The sequence below is a fragment of the Medicago truncatula genome, chromosome 3, assembly GCF_003473485.1.
Source record: "Medicago truncatula cultivar Jemalong A17 chromosome 3, MtrunA17r5.0-ANR, whole genome shotgun sequence".
In the NCBI taxonomy this organism is placed as follows: Eukaryota; Viridiplantae; Streptophyta; class Magnoliopsida; order Fabales; family Fabaceae; genus Medicago; species Medicago truncatula.
Window position 1 is genome coordinate 53,230,725 of NC_053044.1, and position 15,172 is coordinate 53,245,896.

The 15,172-nt window shown below is 32.8% G+C and overlaps 2 protein-coding genes across 3 annotated transcripts; one reads left to right on the forward strand and one right to left on the reverse strand.

Annotated features, from left to right (window-relative positions):
* Positions 1–22: 22 nt before the first annotated feature.
* On the reverse strand, positions 23–2,886 carry LOC11426779 (probable protein phosphatase 2C 22). 2 transcript variants are annotated; one of them, XM_013606442.3, is made up of 4 exons: positions 2,366–2,886; positions 1,657–1,860; positions 1,034–1,245; positions 23–774 (listed from the first exon to the last, which is right to left on the reverse strand). In XM_013606442.3, exons 1-4 carry the CDS (start codon positions 2,528–2,530, stop codon positions 210–212), a joined length of 1,146 nt encoding a protein of 381 aa, XP_013461896.1. In that variant the 5' UTR covers positions 2,531–2,886; the 3' UTR covers positions 23–209. The 2 variants fall into 2 exon arrangements, with proteins under 2 accessions (XP_013461896.1, XP_003603456.2); XM_003603408.4 differs by having other exon boundaries at positions 1,657–1,857; positions 2,366–2,885.
* A 4,235-nt stretch (positions 2,887–7,121) lies between these two features.
* LOC11429975 (uncharacterized) lies at positions 7,122–8,007 on the forward strand. The gene is made up of 2 exons (XM_003603410.4): positions 7,122–7,281; positions 7,400–8,007. Exons 1-2 carry the CDS (start codon positions 7,196–7,198, stop codon positions 7,791–7,793), a joined length of 480 nt encoding a protein of 159 aa, XP_003603458.1. The 5' UTR covers positions 7,122–7,195; the 3' UTR covers positions 7,794–8,007.
* The last annotated feature ends 7,165 nt before the right edge of the window (positions 8,008–15,172 follow it).

Consider the following 15,172-nt stretch of genomic DNA (forward strand, 5'->3'; position numbering starts at 1 on the left):
ATTGGCTTTGTTAATGCAACAATGAAATAAGAACGAACAAGTGCCAGTAAATTAAAATGTCAGATGCCGCATATGATACAGTCAGAAAGTTCTCTCTCATCCTACTACACCTAACAAGTAACACCTACAGTTACAAATGAATCTCAATTCTCGTAAGAGGTACATAAAATTAAATTAAACAAGAAGGAACCGTAAAGACTTGTGCCAACTTATTTTGCCAAGCTATCCAAAAAGCTTTGCAACTCCTTCAAACCTTCAGCAGAGAAGCTCCTGTGCACTCTGGAGCGTGGTGCTACCAAATTCGGTGGAGGCTGCTGCTGAAAGCAAACCACAACAACCGCTAAATTGTCTCCACTTTTTCTCTTCAAGGCCTCATCAACCAGATCCTTGCTGCAAACAGCTGGGTCGTTATGCTCCTGAAGCCTGCGCCGTGCAAAATCTACAGCATTTTGGCTTCTAAAAACATCCCAAATCCCATCGCAGCCTATGATGAGAAATTCGTCCTCGGCAGTAAGTTTTGTAGTCATGAGCTCAGGCTCTGCACTGAGTGGTCCACCATCTTTGCCTTTCATTCCTTCCATGTGCCAGTCACCAATAGCTCGAGCAACATTAAGTTGCCCGTTAAGATACCCATCGTAGACAGACCCCCCAGATGCCTCGATACGCCTCTGCTCTTTCATGCAACCTGGTTTGTGGTCTCTTGACATGTCAATTGCTTTTCCACGACGGCACAGCACTGCTCGACAATCTCCAGCATTTGCCACCACCAACAACCTACAGTCAGAAACTACAATCAGCATGCAACTTATCACATTATCACATGTATGTATATGATGTCATGTCAGAGCAAGAGCATGAAAATGGAAATATGGGCCAACTTTTGTAGCAGACCAAAAAGATCCCAAACCTCAATTAGATTTATGTCTTTCGTACTTCCAAAAAACACAGTAAAAAAAATAATCATACTTTTGGTGCTAATTTAAAGAAGAAGAAAAGGATATATGCTCAAATTATTGAATATCAAAATCCTGACCTTCCTATAACAAGAGTGGCCAAAGCAGTGGTGCCGGATGCAAGGGCAGCATTGAGAGAACAAGCTTCCGCAAATGCATAGTCTGTTTGCAGAAAGGCGGAAGCAACTATCCTTTCAATATCCACTGGGAAATCTTTATCCTCGAGAATGAACTTTGGCAAATGATTGCAAGCAAAGTCAGCAGCATGCTTTCCACCGTGCCCATCAAACACCTGACCAAGCCATTCGACATATAACGTTACTTGACTTTTCTAAGCAGTTTAAAAACAAATGCAAGCAACATAAATAAACCTATCTATTCTTGTCAGCTGTAAAAACTCCATAGCTAGTAAAGGCGCATCTAATATGTGTTTATGCACATTGGTCCACACCAAAGGTAAAGCAACACCAATTATAAAATAAGATTAGCATGTGAACTAAGATTTGCAAAGAACTTCCGAAAGATGCCATCAGATGTGCAGAACATGAGAATGAAAAAAGACAACGGAGGAAAAGAGAATAATGGCACATGAGGATGTCAACGAATAAAAAATCATGAAGAAAAAATGAAAATCCATTCCAACAACTATCATATCAGTACTCCAATCAAGATAAGCGCCAAGGAGAGAGAGAGAGATATATACCCCATAGAAAGCACTTGGTCCATCTATATGTTTGTTGAGCCCATGGCCCTGCCTAAAATTGTCAACACAAACATACACATCCTCCATATTTGACCGGAACCCTATATCAGCACATCCTCCGGAACGGAGCTTTGGAAGGAAATCAGACTGGAAACCTTCAGTAACATCCTCAGCAGATACATCAGACAACTTCATTTTCGTCTGCTGATTTTTCCGTGAAAGAACACATCAATAAAATGAAGAAAAAAATTGTAGAAAGATGAACTTTTTTCAGTGCAGAAATAAACTTATACTACTCCAGAAATAACCCTACTAAAACTGATAATCAATAATCAATCCTAAAGTTGCAAACTGAACCCACAAAACATAATCAACAGCTAATCATAATGAGATGAATAAATCATAATGTTGTTGCCGTCTAATTTTCAACTTCCCCAATCTCTCTTTCCCAACAAAAAATTCCTTCTATTCTAGTCCTAGATTCTATCTACATTAAATACCAAACCAAAGCTTAAACTATACGCTCTCAGTACATCAAAGTGACAAATGGAAACAAAAAAAAGGAATGAAGTTAAAAAAGTAGAAATGAAGATAAGAATCATTTTAAGAAAAGTAATAAATGCTGTAATAACTGTTCCAAAACAAGAAAAGTAACATCATTATCACAATGAAAACACAAGACACTAAAAAACAAAGATTCGTTTCTTACAAGAGAAGCGTGGCGAACAAGAGATTTTCTGCATGGTAAAACAAGAGGATCATTGCGTTGACATTGACGAAAAGCAGAAGCAATAGATGAATTAGGATTTGGAGGTCGAGTCTCACTAGAGCTTCTACCTTCACTGAAACAATTCACACCTTCAATTTCTTCCATTTTTCTTAACCATAAGATCCAAACTTCAAAAATACAGACCCAGTAACCAAAATTCGAAAATGGGTTTAACCCAGATTGTAAAAAGGAATTGGGTTATCAGAAAAAGTGTAAAAATTAGGTCTTTTTTATATGTCGGCGATTCAAAGGGTGGTTTGACGAATGTGGAGATTTGTTTGAAAGGGTTCGAAAGAAAGGAGTGTGTTGGGAAAGAGGAAGAATGACCGTCGTAATTGAAGGCGGTGGTCGGTGGTCGGTGAGGGTTTGGGTTTCGAAGATGCGGTGGAATGAATGAATGTGTTTCCTTGTTTTATGATTTGTTTTTGCAACGGCACAACCCTTTTTTGAAGGGGTACTTATGTTTTGTAGTATAAAGAAAAGGTACAATAAATAATGAATTTTTTTTAAGAAAAATAATGATTACATGTTTTTTTAGACATATGATTATGTTTTTTTTTTAAGATAAAGATCGTGTCAATAAGAATGTCTTTTCTCTCAAAAAAAAAAATGTCTTGTAAAAAACTATAATTGTAAGAATGCTCCTCAACAAAAGAAAATAATAATAATATTAATAATAATAATAAGTGAATTTTAGTTTCGGTTGTTATTAATAATATTTCATTTTAGTTTGTTCAAAAAAATATTAATAATAATAATAATAAAATGAGTTTTTCTATTAACACCTTATATATTTCTGGTTACATCCAATTTTTTTAAAAAGTTTTTTATAATACCAAAATTGTCCTTTTATATAAATTTTCTTAAAATCTTGATTTCATTTAATGTCACTCTAAAATTCCACTCTCTTTCACCCACCAACGATCAAACAATCCTGATGTTCAATTAATCTCTATGGAAGATTAAAGAGTAAATCAAAACATCTTTCATTCATACTCGATTGCATATAAATAAGTGAATTTTTTCTTCTTTTTCAATAACGCTGGTTTCAATTTTCTTCTTCTTATTCAACTGCAATGTACGACAGTTTCAGTTTTACATTGTTGAGGTTAACTTAAATTCAGTTTAAATAGGTTCATGTAAACTTAGTTTACATAATCTACTTAAACTTAGTTTACATAACTTACTTAAACTGAGTTTAAGTATGTACACTTAAACGCAGTTTACATGAACTACTTAAATTAAGTTTACATGTACATACTTACTGATATTACGTATAATCATTGAACAAGGTTGAACTTTTAGATGTACACTTAAACTCAGTTTACATGACCTACTTAAACTGAGCTTACATGACCTACTTAAACTGAGTTTAAGTCAGTTTACATGATCTACTTAAACTAAGTTTAAGTATGTACACTTAAACTAAGTTTACATGACCTACTTAAAATAAGTTTACATGTACATACTTAAACTGAGATTACATAGAATCATTGAACAAGGTTGAACTTTTAAATGTACACTTAAACTCGGTTTACATGACCTACTTAAACTGAGTTTAAGTATGTACACTTAAACTCAGTTTACATGACCTACTGAAACTAAGTTTACATGACCTACTTCAACTGAAAAGAGATTTTAGGGTGTAACCAAGAAAAAAGGAAGATGCTTTTTGAAAATTAAATTTTATGAAAAGATAATTTTGTCATTTTGGGATGCAACCAAGATTAAACAGGTGTAATTAGAAAAAACTCGAATAAGATTGACAAAACTCATTAATTTAGAGTTTCTTTTTCCTTTGAATAATTAGTAACATGGTTGAAAACATTTCGAAACAAACAAAAATGCTTAAATGAATATGTTTAAATTTAGGATTTAAAACATTTGGTAGTGTAAAACAATTTTATACTAACATCTAATAAAAACACTTTTAGAATAGTATTTTAAAAAGATAAACTTTTTGAGATTTAGTTAAAAATGTATTCATCATCACTCGATTATTTAGAGTTATTTTATCATCTTTTCATACTCCCTCCGTCCCAAATTGTATGACGTTTTAGCTATTTCACACGTATTAAGAAATGTAATTAATATTGTGTGGGGAAGATAAATTATGAGTTGTTTTACAAAATTATCCTTAATAAATGGTATAGAAAAGATAAATGAAATAATTGAAAGAAGAGGGAGTAATTAATAGTTAAGAATATAATAGGAAAATTAACATTAATATTTCATTGGTTTTGTAAAGCGGCATATAATTTGGGACAAATTTTTTTTCCAAAGCAAGATACAATTTGGACGGAGGGAGTATTTAATTATCTTAAAATAGATTTAAATTTTGAAATTAGTAGCATGCACAATCTCATTGAACACCACAACTCATCTAATTAAACTAGTGATCTAGTACATGCCTTCTTTCCAATAATAATGGAGTTGTGTTATTTGAATAACTATTTAAGTGATAATTTTTATGACAACCATAAATTTACAAAGAAAAGGAGGTATTGGCACAAAAACCAAAGCAATAGAAAAAAAAAAAAAATATAATATGAATATGAGATAGAAAGTTGTCACAAAAGTTGTGCAAAAATGATTGTTTAAATATCATTTCTGTAATAGGTGATAGTAGTAATGCTGTTGTTGAGTTGAGTTGTAATCATTAGGCACAGTGCAAGCTGGAATTGAAGTTTTTTGATTGAGCTGCATCAACCAAATATTGGTTGTTCACCAATCACGACACGTTGACACCCCTTTGAGTCAACTCAACATCAGGTTATCATATACACATTTTTTAAACTTAAAATTTCATGTAATAGTAGTAGCAGAAACAGATATTATACTGTTTTATTCTAACGAAATTTGCTGTCAAAAAACAATCAAAGGTATTATAATTTGTACCACCATCGTATAAGTAAGAAAAATATCTTTAGACTTGAGAAACTTTTTTTTTTTAATTTTATAGCCTACATTTTAAAATTCTAAAAAATGTTTTTTTTTTAAGTTGAATTTATTTTTTCTGATAAGTGCTCTTATAACATGTGTTTGCATGATATGATGCCGTGAATTCAATCAAACTCACAAATAATATGATTTCTTGGGCAAAATTAGTAGCAACCAATAAATAAAGTGATCAAACAAACCGCAAACAAAAAAAATATAAGATATAAGATGAAGGAAAAGGAGAATGAGAACGAGCACCGTAATATTTATTTATTCAATTCGGTCTAAATTGACCTACATCTGAAAGACAATGGCTCTCAAATCCACTATCAATGTTACAAAATGAAACAAGGGTGACAAGATACTCAATGATTTTACTACCAAAGTGTTTTCCAACCCAAGAATCTATTCCAAAAGAAATCAACATTTAATCTTTGATTTTACAGGGATCTCTTCTTTTGGTAAACCCTAGTTTGCCTCACTCCAACTTCATGGTAGAACTGAAAACAACACCTTGTATATAAAGGCATCTCTCAACTTATCTTGCATATAAAGAAAACAACTTTGTAGATTACAAGACTTGCCGAGCAAGAAGGTAAACAAACGAAACTGCCGTTTTACTTGTTTTACACTTCAAGAAATAGCATTTTAACTCGTATCTCTTATCGGAAAGAAAAAAAACTACTTTATATTTACGCTTTTTTGATGAATGAGTAACTTTAAATTAAAATAATTTTAAACCACAGATAACATGATCTTATAAGTAATAGTGTACATTTGGACAGATTTTTCAAAAATTAACTATGAAAACATGCAAATATTAGTCATATCTTCTCAAAATATCTTGGATCTGGGCCTTATGTACTAAGTCCTTCATAAGAAGCCTAATCTGTGATAAACGGTGCAATATGTCGTAACAATCTTTTCATGTAACATGTTAGAAATGTTGAACAATGCAAATAACACAGATAGAAACAAAACATGAGTTTTGTCATCTATGACAAATTTAGTGTCAAAAATTCACAACTAAAATAAAGTTTATGACATAGGATCTAAATTAAGAAACTTTTGACGAAGGCATGAACTATTTTGAAATATTAATAGAGTTATGGACTAATTTGAAAAACACTTATAAAGACAGGGATCACTTTAGTGATTTACTCAATTTATTTGGTATTGATCAATCAATCTCAAGTTTGACGACTACTTAGCTAACGAGTTTTGATTGCACCGAAACTCCATCGGCATCGGTACAATGAAATGAAGTTATGAAAAGTAGTCCTAATTAGTAGTTACAGGTGGTAGGAAATTAGTACAAAATTTCTTTTGTTTGGTGGTAGTTTAGTTTGAACTTGGAAAGTTGATTAAGCCAAGTTTCATACATATTGACGGTTGTAGGTTTAGCAGACGTCCAGACCGTGACTCCTCTTGTGTCCTCTACGTACTTTACTTGTTGCCAACATTGTTGGAGAGACGCCAAAGCAATATCAACATGACTCATGGAACCTGCTAATTAGACTCAACTCAACCCCCTCCTCCAATCACAATTTGCCACTTCATCAGTCCATCCTTTTCACTCACAGTTACCGTGCTCTGACCATCCATCCATACATACACACCAATTTCTCTACTTTACATTATTTCATTACACACGCACCCTATAGAAGAATATAGATACATTCATTCATTCATTTGACATTTCTATTTTCTGCTTCCCTATATATACTTTATACAATACTCGTAATAATTAATTAATTTATAGTTGAACATCATACATAATATATATATATACACACACACATAGAATCTAACCTCTCAAGTAGTTCCACCATGACATCAACCAGTTGCTGCCTCCGTCTTTACCCTACAACTTCAAACGCTTCTCTCATCCCTAAAAACTCACCTCAACTTTCCTCGTAAGTTTTTATTTATTTTTAATTTAATGCTTATTTATATTGGATCACAATTAATTAGTAGATCATATGATCATGTCTATTAAGTTGATTAGTTACATTTTGTTGGATGTAAATAAAGGGAGATCAAAAACAGTGGATGCTGGAGAAGGCGGTGTGTTGTGATAGGAGTGGCTTCGTGCTTCTCTATAATTGGACTACAATTCAACAATTCAGTGTCATTGGAACATGAAGCTGTGGCTAAGGAGAATACCATGTTGGTGGCCATGTCAAATTCAATAGATGATGATGATGAGCATGTGTTTTTGGTTGGTGGTGCGGCCAAATGGAGCCAGAAAAGGATGTGCCCCTCTTGGCAAGGAAACAATCCCCTCGAAACCATCGTGCCAGAGAATCTTCCACGGCCAGCAGCACGTCGGAGATATGAGACTGTTCGCTCCACCTCTAAGATTGCTCCACCACTCTCAATGTCCGTCAAACTTAAAACCAATAGGGACAGTTGTTTCTCCATGTGAAAATTCAATTAATTAGTAAAATTGTACATAATTATTAATCATTTAGTTCTTGCACAAATTAGCTTTGTGATATATTCTTGTCTTGGAAACTCAGAAATATCCAATAAGTCATGTAATGATCGTAATAGCTAGTACTTTGTTGGATTTATGCACGTTCATCTTGTAGTACAATGTGTAGTACATACATATTTCGATTGCTTTCACGTTTCTCCGATTCAACCGTTGTACTACTACTACATGCTGTATTTGTAGTATTTTTTGTCCTTATCTTCCTTAGTCCACCCAATTATTAGGACTTATTCTATAACATTATGGAATTAGGAGCTCCTCGAAATAAAATTACGCAGTTGACCAATAAATACTAGTAGTTGACCAAGAACAATTACGAATTAATTCTTATTTGAACCCACCCAAATTGAATCAACACAATAGAAAAATGGTAAATTGAACAAATTTAAATTGAACTCGTGTTTGATTTGAATATATTGTCATTTTTTAGTTTGATTCGATTTGCGGTATTTATTTTACCAATCGAATTAAATGGCATTAAGCTGCAACGTATGAGAAACATTAATAATTTATATCACCCAACCTAATATGTTGGAATTTGTGTTGGGGGTCTGCTGCAATAACTTGACGAAGAAGATGATGAACATGAATGTGATGAAAGTGTGCACATAAATTCCAAAGATTGTTGTATATCTTGATTTTTGACAAGAGGTTGCTGCACTTGAAACTAGTTTAATGATTATGCATGTAACTCAAAGCGCATGGGGTTGTCAAACTAACATTTAGGTTCGATTCGCCCCCCCCCCCACCAATAACTGTATATTGGATGCAATAAGGAATGACTGGCGAATCCCCTTCAAGATACACTATGAGTTCTTTGACGTGTATTGCACAACCATACCAAACATATCTCCTAACAATATTTTCCAGATTTATGGTTCCAGCAATTCACTCATGAATTAGAGAATTGATAGATGATTTAAAGTAAAAGAATGAGGGGGAATTATGTTGTTAATGCAACAAAATTCTGTCCAAAATTGTGTGTTGTTGTATGTCCAACTAATGCCCAAATGTCAAGCATTTATAGTGCATTATATGACTCTTCACATGAGAGAAAACACTCATTTGACTTGAATCAATGTTATGATTCATTAAGCACCCATTTGCCAAAGCTTATGATCATATACACTTGAATCAATGATATGGTTTATTATGCACCCTTTTGCCAAATGTTATAACCATATACACTTGAATCAATGTCATGGTTCATTATCTATCAATAAATAATAATGTTCCAATGTATATGAATGATTTCCATGAAGAGTTACAACTTTTGGTTTTAAAGTGATTCTATTATTTTGGAAATCACCAACATAATACTCATAGAAACTCATAAGATGATATGTAGATCAACTTTTACATCCGACAATGATCTCTTTCTTATATGTTGCGTGAATATGACGAGAAACAAATGAACATTGTTTCACAGTTGCTGGTTCCTTCTAATTTAAAGAATGTTGAAGGTTGACGGTTGAACTACTTCGTCGACTAAGTTATTAGTAATTTTCACATGAGCCAACCCATCATCCAGTATAACCGTATATTTTAAGTAAATGAGTCTTCATGCATTTTCAAAATTCAGTTTACTAATTAATGTCTTCCCGATAAGCTGGGTTGTGACCTTGTGAGCAAAAATCCACCATTGCAGCTAACATTCTTTCAACTGTTCTCTACATTTCTATATTCAAGAGGTTGTATGTTTATCCAACTTTTTTTTGCTGCCTCACAAACTGATCATGATCTTCGTTTTTCTTCATTTTATGTATCTCCATAAGTAATAGTGAAATAGACTAGGTTGTATCAAGTTTTTCAAAGTCAAAATATTTAAGATCTAAGTTCGATATGTTACTTATCATAAGTTTATTTTTTGGTTTATTTTCGAGCTTGAGTCCGACCTTTTTAAAAGTATATTATGATATGTCAAAAAAAAAAAGATTTATTTCATACTTAGTCTTTAAATATTAAGTTCTATTTTGAGTATGAGCTAATGTATCAATATGATATTAAGTTCTATTTTGACATTCAACATCATATTTAGAGAATATGACCCTATTTGACACCTATTTATATATTTTTTTATTATATAATACTTTCAAATGTGTTAAAATTAATGTAAGCTAATATGTTAAAAATTAATGTAAGCTAATATATTTAAATTAGTGGTTTGCTAACTTAGACCAACAAAAATACGACGGTCTAAGTTAGCAAATGTGCACCTTTTCAATTGGACAAAAATATCATTCATCTTTATTATTTAAAATTAATAACGTGAAGGTTAATTTAGTAATTTTCATTATAAAATATTTGTTAACCTTTAAAAAAAAGGCAAAACACTTTGACAAAAAACGATTACAGTTTTTTAAATGAAAAAAAGGGTTTAAAAATGTTCAAAATGACAAATGCACCGACTACAGAAAAAACAGCGTAAAAGTAGTATAAAGCGTAAGATTTTAATTACATTTTAAAACCGGTTTGGGAGTTTTTAACCAAGTTGAAAACAGGTGTTAAAGATCTTAACACACATATGGCGTTAAATATTTAATTTAATCATGTAATTAACTTAACCTCTCCGCATGTGTATTGGCAAAACATGACCTGAATAGAGATTGGGATCGATGAGTGATGCAGTATACGGATATTCTTTGCTACTGCTACTGCATGAATCATTTTCTAGCATCCTCTGTTCATCTCGTACCATTCCATGCAAAAGATAAACTTATTACTTGTGTTGTCGGCCTACGTGTACATATATAAAATGAGCGGTGATACATGTACACCCATAGGTGGCATACACACTTAAACCTCCACATAAACATGTGACACGTGTCCTAGACCCCACAAACACTTTGTCTCTCTTCTCTTTCATTCATCTCTCTCCTCTAAAATATGTGGGGGTGTATGAGTGGTATGAAAATATGAGTGGTCTACCAATCATTTTTCATAGAATACAACCTTTTTCAACATATTCTATCAGTTGTATATGTACATTTTTTTTTGTAGTCTATATGACAAAGTATTAAAGCATATACCGTACGTGTATTTTGTTAGGAAAAGTGATGAGGTGGCGATAATATAAGATCATACCTTAGGGTCCCCTCCTTCATTCTTGCGATCATGGCAGCTGTAGAGATATTCTCTATGATTCAGCGGGCCACTTGATCAATCTCTGTGGTATATATACATTACTTCTAGCATATCAGTGTTCTCTTTTCTAGCTTACTACTCATTTCCCTTTGCCAAATTATTAATTGTATCTTTTTTAGAGCAACCACATGGTCCCCATCCATGCCACCCATATGATAATGATGAGTGGTATAAATGGGACTCATATAATATATTATATTATTTCTTACATCTCAATTATTTAAACCACTCAACTATATTTTATAAATATTCATACCACTCATCTAAAACTTTAAAATGGGTTCCATTAAACATCACAATATCTCTAATATTTATATTTTAATTTTTTTAATCAAAGAAATCAGATAAACCACCTTTGCAATGCAGTGCTACGGTGCCAAGTGAAAAGCTGACATTATGCTATTGGAAAATGTGATGGCACGACATACAGCAGGCGATATTGATGCTCTTAAAGAGTGTCTTAAAAGTTAGGCTTAATAGCAATTTTAGCCCTCTAACTTTTCCAAAGTTGCAATCTTGGTCCCCTAAGAAAAAAAACTATAAAACCATCCCTCAAGTTTTGCATCTGTGGCAGTTTTGGCCTCCAAAGTCAATTTTGACTCGGTCTACGCTGACGTGTCATCCCAAAGTCAATTTTGAAAGTATGTTCTTAGTAATCAAGCACTTTTAATCATATCTCAAGATATAATATAAGAACACATTTGCTTTTACACAAAGATATATTTGGATCTACAGTAGGTTCCATTCAAAGTGTGTCCTTGTGCTTGTCAGGGATTTGAATTTTGAATAAAGTTTTTTTTTTTAAAGAAAATAAAGTTTCTTTTTGAACACATTTCTTTTTTATAATTCTATTAGGGGCCATTTTTTAGCCTACAACAGGGTCTTCAAATTGTTTGAGACGGCCCTGATATTATGCATTGTCCCTACTAACTGAGTTAAGCTCACGAGGACAAATTATTGTGGTTATGTTTATATACTCACAATTTTTAATTAAGATATATTTATTGTTTAAAATACTTTTATAACCCTCGTTTAATGTTTGTCCTTTTAAAATTAATGAGTATATTTAATATTTTACAAATTTCAATGAGGGTGTATTTGTCAAAAGATATTCATAAAATTACAATGACTAATCATTGTCTCTCAAATCCAATACCTTTATAGAAGTCCTAAACGTGTTTCACTGTTGTTTTTATAAGAAATTTCATTAATAATTTTACATCATTGCATTTTAATAATAATTTAGTGATGGAACCTTTATAGAAGTCCTAAACGTGTTTCACTGTTGTTTTTATAAGAAATTTCATTAATAATTTTACATCATTGCATTTTAATAATAATTTAGTGGCGGAATTTTGTCAGAAGTTATTCAAGGCTCACAGAAAAAACGGTGAAGGAGGTAAACATGTTGATAAGGAGGGTTTTTGGTATAAGGCATCGGAGGCTAAATATGAAGTTAACGACGATAAAATTTGGGGGGAGGTTTAAGACGTCAGGCTGACGAAAAGACTTATGCGATATCAAGGAGGGAATTGATGAGTTTTGGGGAAGGGCGGTTTTTGTCAAATTTAGGTCGTCCAGTGAGCAACAGTGAAAGTACATTCGTTTAGAACGATCTTTGACATACACTTTAGATTTAATCGTCGTTTTGAGCTTCATGATGATAAGAACATTTCAATAGTTGAGATAAATGGGAGATTGGGTTGGAGGGTGTTGGAGAATCAGATTCCAACTAAGGACAACTTGGCTCGGCATAGTGCTCTTCATTTATGATCTTTACTTTGTTTGGTTGATTGTGGGAAGGACGAGATAGTTAATCGTTTGTTTTTGGATTGTGTTTTTTTTTTTTTTGGAGTTTTGGGTGTATGTTATGTGGTGACTAGGGATTTCGAGCATGCACCCCTCTAACGTCGGTATGCATGTCATTCAATTTGTGGGCTCTCATATATTTTTGAAGGATATTCACATTTGTTTTCAATTAATTTGGTTGGATACTAATTGGATTATTTGAAAGTAATAAAACCTAATGATTTTTCAAAACAAAGAATCTTCGATCGCTCAACTGACTGATAAGACAAAGTGTCATACTTGATGGTGGCTCAAGGCTTCCAAGCCCAACCTTTTCTTTGATCTTCACTCTTGGTGGACTGATATTTCTGTTTGTTTATGGTATTTCAACTTGTAATGTTGTTTTCAGCTTTTGGATTTTTGTTTTTCTATCTCATAAAGCTCGACTCTTTATTGTTGTGCATGCACATGACAGAGAAGAGAGAAAGTACATTTACAGGGTGTGCTATCTCATAGTCACCTATTTTTTATTTGTCCTTGAATATGGGTGGCATTTAGCCTGCACAAAGTATAAATTTGTGCACCATACACAAATTGGTGTATTAATGCCACCTATCGGTTTCCAACCTGCTAAAATAAAAAACATAAAAACAAAAAGAACATATTTTAATTGTAAATAATGACCAGTCTCTTTTGCTAAGTCACCTCTATATGAGAAATACACCCACTCTTTAAACAATTAATCCATTAGGTAAGACAAACATATCTCTTCAACATCATAATTTCTTCTTTCCTTCACTTTCAATATGTGGGTCACCAACATCCCATGCCCAGACAGTTCACTTCAACCTCATTTTTCTTCTTCCTCCTAAATTAAAAATTAATCATCATTAAACTTATTCAATTCCTATCCATTGCCAATTTCATTACCAACCGCGAACCACACTCCAACGGCGATAACCACCGCGGAGGTCCACCGTCAGCAGCTCCGATCAACTCCTTCTTCGCTTGCTCCAAATATTCCCTCCGACCGCTCCGTCTCTCTTTCTCCTTCTTCTCATCCCAACGCTTCTCTATCACCACCGTACTTCTTTCTTCTTCTCGTTTTGCATCCGTCGTTGTTCTTTTCTCCTCAGTTAGGATTGGCGCCGCAACTCGGTTGACGGATATGGCGAAGCGCTGAGGAATTTTCTGAATCCGAGGTGGATTCGGTTTCCTGAGAAGCTGGGCGGCTCGCGGCGGAAGAGCCGGTGAAACCGAAAGCGATGGAGGAATTCTAGTGAAAAATCTTTGTTCGTAGGAAAGACAATAAGACATTGATTGCTTCTGGTGTATTCAATTCTCAACCTGTGTTTGCGTTTTTCCGTTTTATCTCAATTCATTTTTCACGGCGTGTCAACTCACTGAGTTGCTTAATTGCTTGTGATACCCTTTCCTTTACTGTTTTTAATAATTTCATCCTCTTTTTTATTTTTTACAATATAAAAACTTTAGATTTAAAATTATTTTCTAAACCTGTAACGAAAAAAAATGATTTTCTAAACCAATAATAATATTTTACTAATTTTATACGATTATCTTAAATTTTTATTATTCAACATAGGTTTAAACAATTATCTAAAATAAGGAAAGAATATATAGGTTTAAGTAAATTTAAAAGGTTAATTTGGTCATTACACATTCAAAATCTGTTTTAATTCAGACTATCCAAATATAGTTAACTCATAAGAATCAATTTTATGTTGGTGTATCAAATAAAGTCCAATCCTAGTACAAGGAATAAAATTGTAAATTTAGAAAAATGATGAATTTGAAAAGAAATATCTAATAAAGTCCAACCCAAATAGAAGGAATGAAATTGTGAAAATCAGAAAAGGAAGATCAAATAAATTCCAACCCTAATGTAAGGAACAAAATTATGGAAATTAGAAAAATGATGTATTTGGAAAGGAATATCAAATAAAGTCCAGCCCTACTAGTAGAAAGAATAAAATTGTAGAATTTAGAAAAATGATGAATTTAAAAAGGAAGATCTAATAAAGTTCAACCCTAATAGAAGGAATAAAATTGTGGAATTTAAAAAAATGATGACAAATTTAAAATGGAAGATCTAATAAAGTCTAACCCTAATAGAAAAAATAAAATTGTGAAAAATAGAAAAATGATGCAGAGACCAAAACTTAACAATTTGAACTCAATGTTTGTTTTACGATTACTTCGATGTTAGTATTATGTGAGATTTGTGTTTGGCAAGATTCTTTGATCTAAACTACTTCAAAGATGTCTGAACGACTAATCAAACTCACAACTTTTACCCTAACTGAAAGAATATTGTAGTAAAAGTACTTGGAACGTTCAATGACTAATCAAACTCTTTA

Coding starts and splice junctions, on each gene's coding strand:
- LOC11426779 (XM_013606442.3), bottom strand. CDS start 2,530: ATGGAAGAAATTGAAGGTGTGAATTGTTTCAGTGAAGGTAGAAGCTCT. Junction 1,861..2,365: donor TTGTTCGCCACGCTTCTCTT/GTAAGAAACGAA, acceptor CGGAAAAATCAG/CAGACGAAAATGAAGTTGTC. Junction 1,246..1,656: donor GACCAAGTGCTTTCTATGGG/GTATATATCTCT, acceptor TGGCTTGGTCAG/GTGTTTGATGGGCACGGTGG.
- LOC11429975 (XM_003603410.4), top strand. CDS start 7,196: ATGACATCAACCAGTTGCTGCCTCCGTCTTTACCCTACAACTTCAAAC. Junction 7,282..7,399: donor AACTCACCTCAACTTTCCTC/GTAAGTTTTTAT, acceptor ATGTAAATAAAG/GGAGATCAAAAACAGTGGAT.